This window comes from Paroedura picta, chromosome 18 (assembly GCF_049243985.1).
Source record: "Paroedura picta isolate Pp20150507F chromosome 18, Ppicta_v3.0, whole genome shotgun sequence".
Lineage (NCBI taxonomy): Eukaryota > Metazoa > Chordata > Lepidosauria > Squamata > Gekkonidae > Paroedura > Paroedura picta.
Window position 1 is genome coordinate 9,460,911 of NC_135386.1, and position 12,912 is coordinate 9,473,822.

Here is a 12,912-nt window from a genome sequence, read left to right on the forward strand (position 1 = left end):
TAAGCCCTTTCGTGTTCATGGGCTTCAAAGGGTATAGCTCTGTTTAGGATTGCAGTTAGCCGCTGTGCCGTACCTGAATGCTGACTTAGAAAGGCTTCGTGCCATATTTTTATTCTAAGGTCCTCTGTCCAGCCTGATCAACCTTCGTGCAGAGCCTCTCCCTGAATTTCAAGGGATCTCTGGACTACAGGTGTCAGTTCCCCTGGAGGCCCATGGCTGCTTTGAAGGTTGGATTTGGTGCCATTAGACCCCACTGAGGTCACTCCCCTTCCCCCAGCCCCAGAGCTGGCATGGTGTAGTGCAGGGGTAGTCAAACTGCGGCCCTCCAGATGTCCATGGACTACAATTCCCACAAGCCCCTGCCAGCATTTGCTGGCAGGGGCTTGTGGGAACTGTAGTCCATGGACATCTGGAGGGCCGCAGTTTGACTACCCCTGGTGTAGTGGTTAGGAGTGCCGACTTCTAATCTGCTGAGCTGGGTTTGATTCCCCGCTCCTCCCCCCCCCCCATGCAGCCAGCTGGGTGACCTTGGGCGCGTCACAGCCCTGATAACGCCGTTGTGGGGAGAGGGAGGAGAGGCCCCCATAAGCTGCTTCGAGACTCCTTCGGGCAGTGAAAATCTGGGTATAAAAACCAACCCTTCTTCTTCCTCGCAGGGTGTCTGTCATGGGGAGAGGAAGGGAAGGCACTTGTAAGCCGCTTTGGAGACTCCTTCGGGCAGTGAAAAGCGGGGTATAACATCCTACTCTTCTTCTTGGCCCCAAATCTCCGGGGATATCCTAATCCGCAGATAGCAACCATGCCCCAATGTGGTCTATTTACCCACTGGCACCAGTACTGGGAAATACTGAAAGCCACCTGACTCTGTCTGCCTTTGAGAGGTCTCAAAGAGCTAGCAAGAGCCATGCTGAGGCTGCGTTTGGCAAAGGGAGAGGCAGGTGGGGTACCCAAGGCACAGCTCAGCTCTGTGGTGTGTGTCTGGGAGAAAGGCTCCCTCCTTCCCTGATGCCTCCTTTCTTCTGGGTCCAGCTGTAGAATCCCTCCATTGTTCCCTTACCTCCTGGCCCCAAGCCAGTGCCTCAATCTGTTTTGATTTCTGTCATACGAAAATAAAACTTTGGCTTTGAGCGGGGAGACGTGACGTGGCTCTTTAAGTCTCTTCCGAAAGGGCTCGATCCAGCAGCGTCTGAAGAAGAAGAAGAAGAAGAGTTGGTTCTTATATGCCGCTTTTCCCTACCCGAAGGAGGCTCAAAGCGGCTTACAGTCGCCTTCCCATTCCTCTGCAGCCGAATCCTCGCTGGAAAAACAGAGCATACCACGAAGTCTGCTCCTGCCTTTTTTTACGACTGTGTCTTCGTCACTTCTTACAGCCTGTGCTCAGCGCGTGCCAATTTCTATTTCCATTTTATTTATTTTTTTCTCTCTTGCAAGTATTTGCCTTAACCCCGCACACCGCCTTGTTTTTTCTTCCCGTTTCAGTGATCGAATCGAAGACGTTACAGGGAGACGGCGGAGAGCACGCCTTCGATGCCCCCGGAACGTTTGTTGTCGAGAACACCACGGTGGAATTCCAAAAGGCCCTGGACAGAGAATCGGTCAGAATGCAAGGTCCCCTCGGAGCCGATTTCATTATCAAGGTAACGGGCCGCTTTTGCCTGCAATCTGAGTTCTGTCTGCCAACGCACTTCAAAGCGCGGGGAAGAAATGCAAGCCTAGGCTGGGTCAAAGCTCGATCGCGGTCAGACTTTTCGGTTCGAAGAGGAGCCGATAGCTTTGGCAAGCAAACCACAGAGAGACACTGAGCAAGAAGGCCAGGTACGCGATTTCGTGGTGAGAAAGCAGAATATGGCGGCTCTCTCGGTGGAAGGTTGCTCAGAATTGGGAGGAGCAGCTAACCTGGGGATGTCATATCGCACTGGATTGGCCCACTGGTATCACCTGACTTCCCCCTAAGGGAGTCCTAGGAAGACTCTAGCGGTGGCCAAACTGTGGCTCTCCAGGTGCCCCTGGACTACAATTCCCATGATCCCCTGACAGCTCTGAATGGGTGGGAGTTAATTAATTTTTTATACGTTGAATTTTTTTAAACATTTATTGGACGATATGGCCTTACGTAAGAGCCTCTTGTGGCGCAGAGTGGTAAGGCAGCCGACATGCAGTCTGAAAGCTGTGCCCATGAGGCTGGGAGTTCGATCCCAGCAGCCGGCTCAAGGTTGACTCAGCCTTCCATCCTTCCGAGGTCGGCAAAATGAGTACCCAGCTTGCTGGGGGGTAAACGGCAATGACTGGGGAAGGCACTGGCAAATCACCCCGTATTGAGTCTGCCATGAAAACGCTGGAGGGCGTCACCCCAAGGGTCAGACATGACCTGGTGCTTGCACAGGGGATACCTTTTCCTGTACCTTTAATATAGTGCTGAATGAGATCTCTTTCAGTCTTTCTTAATCCCCGTGTTTTCTTAATCCCCTGATATTCCTGCTTGGTCAGAACAGCTTTATCAGTGCTGTGTTGAGCCCAAGGTCACTCAGCTGGCTGCATGTGGAGGAGCAGGGAATCGAACCCAGCATGCCAGATTAGAAGTCCGCACTCCTAACCACTCCACCAAACTGTTACCCCTGGACATCTGCTCTGTTTTGCCACGAGCTACCCCCCTGAACCTTACCTACCCATTCACATCTCTCTATCCTAAACTACTAATAGAATCCTTGCATGGAAGGGGCTTCCATGCAAGGAAGTATAGTGTATGTCAGGGTCGTTGTTTAAATCTCGGGCGGGAAGGGTAGGAGTAAACCCTGTGGATGTTGTTCCCAGGATCGGAGCTGCTTCTTCAATCCCCATGGCACCCAGAACGCACTGAAAACCAACCCATGTCAAAGCGGTGGCATTAAAATGGCCAATCCACAGCGGTTGCAGCTGGGTAAAAAGAACTTGGAGGTATAGAATCATAGAATCATAGAGTTGGAAGGGGCCATACAGGCCATCTAGTCATAGAATCACAGAATCATAGAGTTGGAAGGGGCCATTCAGGCCATCTAGTCCAACCCCCTGCTCAACACAGGATCAGCCCAAAGCATCCTAAAGCATCCAAGAAAAGTGTGTATCCAACCTTTGCTTGAAGACTGCCAGTGAGGGGGAGCTCACCACCTCCTTAGGCAGCCTATTCCACTGCTGAATTACTCTGACTGGGAAAAATTTTATCCATTAGCTGTTCAGCTGCTGAGCACAATGGAAAGCCGTCGCCAATAACAAGCTGATGTTGATGGAAATGTTAAAAAGTATGAGAAAAAGAAGAGTTGGTTTTTAAACCCCACTTTTCTCTATCAGAAGGAGTCTCAAAACGGCCTCCCAAAAAAGTAGTAGTAAAAAGTTCTCTGCTCTTCAAAGCGGCTTCCAATCGCCTTCCTTTCCTCTCCCCGCAACAGACACCCTGTGAGGCAGGGGAGGCTGAGAGAGCTTTGATAGGACTGCTGAGAACAGCACTATCAGGGCTGTGATGAGCCCAAGGGGAATCAAACCCAGCCCCCACTCTTAACCACCACACCAAAGCTAATACACACTCCAAAGATCCGAGAGCCCCAAAATCCTCACCTTTTAGGAAAATGTGGCATTCTGTCTTTTCCCCCTGCATAATAAAAATGGAGCCCACCTTTATCATGTAGTTCTCTGTGCTATGGCTGTGCATGAATTATGCTGCGTCAGGTCACAGAGCACTGACACAGGGCGTGCAAATCTGTTCTAATGGGACTCTCTTTAGGCCAGGTACACGTCCCCAAAAGACAGCGTGGTTCAGTTCTTCTTCTATCAACCTATCAGTCACCAGTGGAGGCAGACGGACTTCTTCCCTTGCACCGTGACATGTGGAGGAGGTGAGTTATGGATGAGGCTGGGGAATGTGTACAGCTGTGGCTTGCCAGAGGTAGATTTACAGCTATTCTAACCGTGATTTTTTTTTAGAACGCTATAAATCCATGCTGTGCTGTAACTTTGGGAGTCTTCCCTGCTTGCCCTTTTTTTTAAAAGTGCACAAGGTTAAATTTTGCAACTGATTAAGTAGTTACAGATAGGTTTGGGGGTTTGTTTTGTTCTGCCACTCTATTTTAAAAAAATATTCCATTTTCAAACCTCCAGCTGGAACACAGCTAACAATGGTGACGTGTCAGCAGTGGGGACCTTTCCTCTGGGTCTTTCGCGTAAAAGAGTGTTTTGTCCTTCTATTGTTATGATTTTTTAAAAAAGAACTCTTTCCATTTGGTGGTCGTCTGATGGTCAATTCCAAGAGACATCCTGGCCCTTTCAGCGAATTATTGCTGGCCATCCAAATGGTGGAGAATACAGTATTGTGAAATTAAGGTCTCCGAGGAAGAACAGATGTTTAAAATACACACACACACTGGAAGGCTAAGAATCATGGCTGGTGGAGTTCTGAAGATGCAAGAGTAAGCTCATCCGTGAATGAAGCTCTTTCGATGTGTCCCTAAAAGGAATTGAGAATTGCACTCTGGGAGTATTTGCCCCTGGTGTGGATGGTCCAGGCTCATCCAGTCTCACTGCATCTCAAGAACTTAAACAGGGCCATCTGTGGCCAGTACTTGGAAGGGAGCCCATCAAGCAAGGCCAGGGGTTGCTAAGCAACGATAGACAATGCCATGTACCACTGAACGTCTCTTGCGTGGAAAACCCTACGGGGTCTCCATCAGTTGGGTGAAACCTGGGGAAACACAGGCATGCAGGCGGCAGGCATCCTGCCCTGCATATGACCACCCCTTCCCTCTGTGAATCATCAGCAGATTAGAATTTGCGGACCACAGAGCTCTTCAGGAGATCTTCCAATTGGACCAGGTATTGCTGGACAGGTGAGTGAAATGCCTCCTGGTCCCGGGACAGCCCAAGTCCATCGCAGGAAATCCATAGCTTCCAACAAAAGTCTCAAGAGGGTGACAGGAGTTGTGGGCAGGCCAGCCCTACAAGAGAGAGGCACCGTGTCAAGGGCCAAGGCTGGTTCAAGAACTCAGATTGATACGTTTTGTAAAGTCAATGTTGGTAAGGACATCTTGATGGGGCGGTTCAGGAATTTCGTTCTGTCGCTGAAGAGTTCAAATGCTTCCGGCTTAAGGTGGTCGGCCTCCTTTTTCGTGTGTCTTGATTTCTTTCCCTTGCTTATAAATGACGGGTACTTTTGGAGGTGGCCATTAAAAAAAAAGGGGAGGGGATTTAACGGCCCTGTCATCCTCCGTTTTGTTGATGATTCGATCCGAGCCCTTCTCTCCCTCACACACAGGCCTAGGTTCTCTTTGCAGTGAAGGCACAGGGGATTTCGTGAAGCGAGCGTGTCCTGTAAAGCAGGGGTAGTCAACCTGTGGTCCTCCAGATGTCCATGGACTACAATTCCCATGAGCCCCTGCCAGCATTTGCTGGCAGGGGCTCATGGGAATTGTAGTCCATGGACATCTGGAGGACCACAGGTTGACTACCCCAGCCATCCTTAAATAAACAGTGAAAGAGTTCTTTATTTGCATTTCCCTTTTATTTTGGTGGGGTCTCTTGCTTGCTCAGCAGAGCCGCTTCGTGAAATCCATCCTGCCACGGGTCCTGAGTTCGGATTTGCTCACACTCTCATTTCTCTAAGGAAGGAGATTTTAACTCTGCCCAGAGACTTGCTTTTGAAGCTTTGATATGTAACAATGCAGAGTTTTTTGACACTGGCTTTGGGCTTGCTCGTTCCCTTTTGGAGTTTCATTCTTGTGGTTGTCTCAATTTTCTTTTTCTTTTCTTTTTCTTTTTTTGGTGTTTAAGAATACATACCAGTACATGCCTTCGTTTGCCCTGCATCAGTTATTTGAATATACTTCTTCCCCCACACCCACATGCACACAGAAGGCAAAAAAAAAATTAAACAGAAGGGCTCATAAAACGCATTTTTTAACACAGATAATTTACACCAACTGGTTCCTTCTCTTCCTCCCCTCCCACTGCTCTGCCAGGAGGAATGTTCTTAAAAAATATTTTTGGGTTTTGTAACATTAAGCGCAGTGGTATTTTTGGATTTCAGAGAATCTGGCTTTTAGGTTTTAATCGTTCCTCAGACTCCTTGGAGCGACACGGTGCGTTCTCTTTGGCTAATCTGCAAACATGGCCAGTCTGAGTGGTGGTGCCTCTGGCTACAGGCAAGCCACAGACCACAAAACAGCCAAAGGAGGCTGGGTGGGGATGCGCTTCCACTTAGCTCTGGCCAGAGGAAAGAATTACAAGGAAACCAACCCAAGACTAGCAAGGCACCAAGCAGGCCAGTAGATACTGCATACTTCACGTAATAACTTGCAACCAGGGTACTCTATTTCTCTCTTTAGTCTATTGGGGTAGACTGCTCCTGGCACCCATGCTGACCACACCCATCAGCCAATTTTACTTGGCATCCAGGACCAGATCTTTGCCCAAATGACTGAGGCACCAGCAGCACTTCTGTGGCTGGGAGTTCAAGAGAAGACAGTAGGTGTGGCTTAGACCCTCTCTATACCATACCTCAACAGGTATGATTGAATACAGTTATATTTCATATTGCTCAATTATAGCAGTGCCTAGTCTCCCTCTGTGGACCCCTGAGCTCCCACTACTGCTACTCCATGGAGCATTAGGAGCAAAATGGGGAAGGAAAATCCTCATTACAGCAGCATCATGGCATCACTTCCTGTGTGAATCAGGAAGTGATGTCACCACGTCAAGTGACTAGGATTTGCCCTGAACTCTATGATGAAATTTTGTCCCTCCCTCCCTCCACATCTCCGGGGGTGGGCGGATGCCTGCACTTAAATGCTCCATTTATGGCTTCTTCCAATCTTTTAAGTTCATCATCAGAAGTTTAACTACCTTTTCCTCTGTATGAAGGTGTTTGTGATCTTTCCAAAGTTGGATGATAAATATACAAGCGATGGTTAAATTTATGTGGGCCCATGAGACAGGATATTGCTGTTTTTTGTGAGTCTGGGATTCAAATTGATCGAAATCATACTCCCCCAGCCACTGTCCCCCCTGCTGACCATTAAGGAATGCTGTGGACATTAGGGATACACATTTGGATATATCCAGCCCTTTATCTTAAAATACCAAATTGGTAGTTTCCTGATATTTTGGGGTGTTTGGATGGGATTTTCCAGGATACTGGCAAATGTGGCCTGAAAAAATCCTGGAAATATTCAGGATTAACTATGAATATTAAGAGCCAGCATTTGAAAGACTCTCCCAGGAGTCTTTCCCCCCTCCTGTGTGTCTGTGTCTTTCTGGGCTTGATATCATCTTGCTGGGTTGACTATGCTTTGATTCTGTCATTTTTAATTGGTTTTGCTGGCCTAGCAACATTTGATTTGACATTTGTAGAGGTTTCTCGGGTGTGACATGGCCTTGAATTCTACGCTTGGACATTGGTGCAGATTGTCTCATTGGATATTTGTTGGGCTTACACAGTGATATCGGTGGCTTTGCTTTGGAAGTTCTCTGCTTTGGCAGCAGGTTGGATTTTGGGGTTGCCCATTCATTGGGTTAGTTTTGCCCCATTGTCCCACGCTTCTGCCAGGATTATAGAATCATAGAGTTGGAAGGGGCCATACAGGCCATCTAGTCATAGAATCATAGAGTTGGAAGGGGCCATACAGGCCATCTAGTCATAGAATCATAGAGTTGGAAGGGGCCATACAGGCCATCTAGTCATAGAATCATAGAGTTGGAAGGGGCTATACAGGCCATCTAGTCATAGAATCATAGAGTTGGAAGGGGCCATACAGGCCATCTAGTCCAACCCCCTGCTCAACGCAGGATCAGCCCAAAGCCGGTTCTGCTTTGATTCTTTGATTCCCTGGTTCTGCTTTGATTCTTTGGGCTTGTCGGTTCGATCTCTTTGAGAGGCTGTCGCTCTGGACTTGCTTCGCTTGCTCTTGTATCTCCAGCTATTGAGAAAGCCTGGGGCTGAATAATATCAGGATCCCGAAAAAGACACAAATCTGAATACTAAATTGATGTCTGTCACCCGGAAAACAGGCAAGGCTTTTATGCTAATATGTTTTTGCTCCCTGATAACTGAATCCAAAAAATACCATTTTTTTCTGAGCTGGCATATGAGATTTTAGGGCAGGGGTAGTTAAACTGCAGCCCTCCAGATGTCCGTGGACTACAATTCCCAGAAGCCCCTGCCAGCATTCCCTGGCAGGGGCTTCTGGGAATTGTAGTCCATGGACATCTGGAGGGCCGAAGTTTGACTACCCCTGTTTTAAGGCATATATCATGCTTCCTCAACCAGGGCTTTGTGAAATCCTGGGGTTTCTTGACAGTCCTGGAAGGGTTTCCCAAATTGGCTGAGAGTTAATTAATGTTTTATATATTTTAAAAATTTCTTAAACGTTTATGAGGCGATATGATCATATATGGTCATGTTGACATGCCCCTCCCCCCCAAATGATGGTTCCAGGGGGGGTGGGAAGGGGCGGGGCCCCAGGTAGGCTTAGACATGCTTATTCCTCCAAATCATATTCTGCATGATCATGCCTTTTCCGGGGCTTGTCAAAGCCTGAAGAATATTTCAGGGGTTTTTCAACCAAAAATAAGTTGAGAATGGCTGGCATACGTAAAAGGTTGTGGCAAAAAAGTGGAACTTACAGCTCTTTTGGTGTCAGCCAGTGGTTAAAAGGTATGTACAAATAATCTCAGGAGTGCAGTTATTCAAAATGAATGAAATCTTAGGGGCATCAGAAAGTCAGAAAGCAAAAGGTCATGGCATGATTTGTTCTACATGTTATCTTTATTCTGAAAACAACCTATTAAGTTGTATTATCTTAGTTATTATTTTATTTATTTATTTATTGCATTTTCCTTGATGCATGCTTCAATGTTTCACTTGCCATTAAAGGACATACGGACGGGTTAGGTGTACAAATATAGTAAGTCGACGGACGTGGGACGTGCTTGATACCAGGAACTGCACGCAAGGCAGTGTTCACGAAGGGGCTTGAACCGGGGTGAGAGAAGGCGAACGAGGAACAAACACACAAAAATCCTAATGCTATTGGTTTGTTGCCATTTGTCCCCTCTCCCCCATCCCTTCCCAGGCTATCAGCTGAACTCTGCCGAGTGCGTGGACATCCGTTCCAAGCGTGTTGTGCCGGATCAGTACTGCCATTACTACCCCGAAAATAAGAAACCCAAGCCCAAGCTGAAGGAATGTAATATGGATCCCTGCCCATCCAGGTGTGCATTACCTGTGTGTGAATTGGTGGCCAGCATTTGTTTAGGGCTGCTCGGGAGCCACTCATGGATTCTCTTTGACGCCCCCCGACCAGGTTAGGCCTGGCAAGCCTGATCCCATCAGTTAATTGGGGAGTCCCCCCAGATGTACGTAGCCCTACACTGTAGCTGTGATTGGCCCAGTTGGACAGATGTGCTTATGCACAGAGGACCAGCCTTTGGCTATTAGGTGTAGGAACATTTCCCCATAATTTTTTGTTTTGACCCACGTGGTTCATTCTTGCTGGATTGGGGCCCCGGTGTGAGCTTTTCAAAACCTGAGCTTCACATCCCATATGGCACATACGCTTGAACATGTTTCGGCTTTATCTCTCGACCTGTTTATTCCCTCCCAAACCCTTCGTACCTGAAACGCTACCGTTTCCTCCTCTGGGTTAAAACCAGGGGCACATTCCTCTCTTGTGGTCAAAAGGATTAATAATCCCTCCCTCGGTTCAGCTCTTAGAATCATAGAATCATAGAATCATAGAGTTGGAAGGGGCCATACAGGCCATCTAGTCCAACCCCCTGCTCAACTCAGGATCAGCCCTAAGCATCCTAAAGCATCCAAGAAAAGTGTGTATCCAGCCTTTGCTTGAAGACTGCCAGTGAGGGGGAGCTCACCACATCCTTAGGCAGCCTATTCCACTGCTGAACTACTCTGACTGTGAAAAGTTTTTTCCTGATATCTAGCCTATATCGTGGTACTTGAAGTTTAAACCCATTACTGCATGTCCTCTCCTCTGCAGCCAATGGAAACAGCATCCTGCCCTCCTCCAAGTGACCACCTTTCAAATACTTAAAGAGGGCTATCATGTCCCCTCTCAACCTCCTTTTCTCCAGGCTGAACATTCCCAAGTCCCTCAACCTATCTTCATAGGGCTTGGTCCCTTGGCCCCAGATCATCCTTGTCGCTCACCTCTTGGGACAATGGTTGGGCATTTCACTTCCAAACCGGGACACTGCCCACATGCACTGGTCTCACAGTATGCTGCTCTCCTGCTATGCTTAGCCCGTCAGAGTGGCGCTCCCTGGGCAGTGGTGAGGAACCTGTGAGGCCTGCAGACCTGTCAGTTGCAGTGAGGCCTGGGACCAAGAATCTGGGCCCTTCCTTCCTCAGGGCGACATCAGCTGCCAGGAACTTGACAGGGTGACATCAGCTGCCAGCCCACACTTCCATATGTATTCCATTTCTATGCCATCTCTTCAGAGCCCTGCTGGAGGCAGCTCACAGAACCAAGCGAGACAAAGATAATGACAAAAAAAAATAAAACATTAGGCTGACAGACCAGCCACGAAACCCAGAAGTAGAACAGCATGCAGAGACTCAGAAGCGCAAGGCACATACAAACCCAGGAGCGGAAAAACACGGGAAACGCACATTTCAGCGCTTGACAGAGCATAAAACGTTAGGCCTTAAAACAGATGAACGTGAGCCTACGTGCTGGGGCAGCATTTTTCAGACCTTTCCTGGCGGTGCCTGGTGTCTAATTTGGGCATCGCTGACCCACCTGAAGCCCGCAGCATCATGTTTCCTCCTTTCCATGCGGAAACGAAGCCATTTTTGGTTCCCTCGAGGGTTACAGCCGCCAATAAAACAAACGCGGTGCCAGGGAGAGATGCTTGTGGTGCAAAGACCACACGACGGCGTAGCCAAGTTCCTAAAGGCCACGGCGTATACGGGGCCGTATTGAGTTGCACCGTGCTGTTCGAGGCGGGCCGGCCCTTGGAGCGTCTGGGGCTGTTTCCTGGCTCGGCTCGAAGTATCTTAAAATAACACGGCCGTATCTAGCCCAGAACCTCACGTTGAAAGGCCAGCTGGCCGAGCCGGGGCTCTGTCCAAGAAGAATAGGAAATGCTCTCAGTGGATTTCATTTCCTAGAACTAAACTGTCCTGTTTCCTCTAATGCCGGTCAAAAGTGACCCCACGGTGCTCTGGACTTACCAGGGTCTGTTCCGCAGGCCACTCTGGCAAACCTTGAAGGCAGATTGTAAAACGTTCCCAGATCTTTCAGTCCTGCTGGGCTGGGAGCATCATCAGAGAGGGTGAAGGGGACGCACGATAGACTTGCCTGCCGTTAATGTCGGTCCTATAAAAATGAAGGCACTGAGATGCCAAGAGGTTCTGTTCTCTTTCGGGTTGCTCCTCTTTATCAGGTATTCTGGCCCATCCAGGGCTGCAGGGCAGGTATACCCAAATCCACATCAGGAGTCTGGGTTTTGTAGTTTAGGGTCCCCGAAGCCATATGAATATACAAAAGTGCCTTGGACAGCATCAGATTCTTGCTCCATCAGGCTTGGTATTATTTGCTCTGGTTGGCAGAGGCTATCCAAGGTCTAGGGCAGAAGGAGGGGCTCTCCCACACCTGTTGCCCATCCCATAGCCCAGGGATTGTCCTTGGGACATTTTGCAATCCATGTGCTCTGCTCACTGAGCCAACATCAGACAAACGCCATAAAGTCCTATTGTTCAGGCAAGGAGATACAGTCAGGCTCCTAAATTTTACACCAGGCCCAGCCAATGCCGAGATTCGGAAGCCTTGAGAACAATCAGTCTTAGGTAGTTGTTAAATCTGTGGGTTCGGAGATCAGGACATCGGGAGTTCATTTCAGCTCTTTATTACCCCAGCTTGATGGTACAAGAGGCAAAAACTGAACTGAGAAACCCACACAGACCCTGAACTTATATATATGAAAGAACAAAAGGATCTCCCTGCCAATGCACACAATTGGTCCAGATGGGACCTGATTTCACACTGGCCAATCGTGTTCTCAAGATTACGATCTTGTCTCAGACCGCAAGCTAAGTTCTCTGCAGGTCTACAACAGTAGCTTCCTGGAGAATATCCCAGCATCTGGCCATGGATTTCTGAACTCCATTGTATTCCATTTTTATTTACACAGTGAGCTTGCTTGAGTTCCTGTAAGACAGAAAGGTTGGCTAATAAATGTTTTAAATAAAAACATGAATAAAATAAGTCCATGGCAGTGGGGTGAAGCATTTTCTTGACCTTTCAAGGCCTGCCCCAACTCAACCCATAGAGTATTTCCCACCACCCTCACTGGATATCCTGCCAGCACTCGTCTCCTACCAGCTGATGGGTCAGTTGAAGAACCAAGAGACCAAGAAGGACAAATAGCTTGGTGTGATCTCCTGAATTGGCTTTCAGAAACCATAGACCTAAACGTTCTTTGCTGTCATTGGGGCAAACTCCCAGTCCTGTTAAGCAGGGGTAGTCAACCTGTGGTCCTCCAGATGTTGATGGACTACAGTTCCCATGAGCCCCTGTCAGTGTTCCCTGGCAGGGGCTCATGGGAATTGTAGTCCATGAACATCTGGAGGACCACAGGTTGACTACCCCTGCTGTTAAGGACCTTTCTCCCACTCTGAGAACTATAATTTTTAGCAATGCCATAAAACTGTGGAGGGGGAAGGAGACATAGAATGTTCCCAAGGGGTCCTGGTCTCATCTCCTGGTCAGAATGTTTTATCCCACCCTTCCTCCAAGAAGCTCAGGGTGCGGCAGCAAGGTTGCCCCTTCCTCTGCTTTATCCTCCCAATGACCTTGTCAGGAGGGTTGGAAGATTCCTGAATATTCAGAGTGCTGTCTGGGAAGGGAGGCTGGCAGAGTCATGGGGCCCCAG

At 48.4% G+C, this 12,912-nt stretch overlaps 1 protein-coding gene across 3 annotated transcripts in view; it reads left to right on the forward strand.

The window, feature by feature from the left end:
- The window catches only part of ADAMTSL3 (ADAMTS like 3), a 231,641-nt gene that overhangs the window by 151,506 nt on the left and 67,223 nt on the right, over positions 1–12,912 (forward strand). For all 3 annotated transcript variants that reach the window (XM_077317250.1, XM_077317249.1, XM_077317251.1), the window contains exons 9-11: positions 1,480–1,637; positions 3,755–3,866; positions 9,093–9,231. In XM_077317250.1, coding sequence (XP_077173365.1) covers positions 1,480–1,637; positions 3,755–3,866; positions 9,093–9,231 — 409 coding nt within the window. The remainder of the gene's footprint in view (positions 1–1,479; positions 1,638–3,754; positions 3,867–9,092; positions 9,232–12,912) is intronic.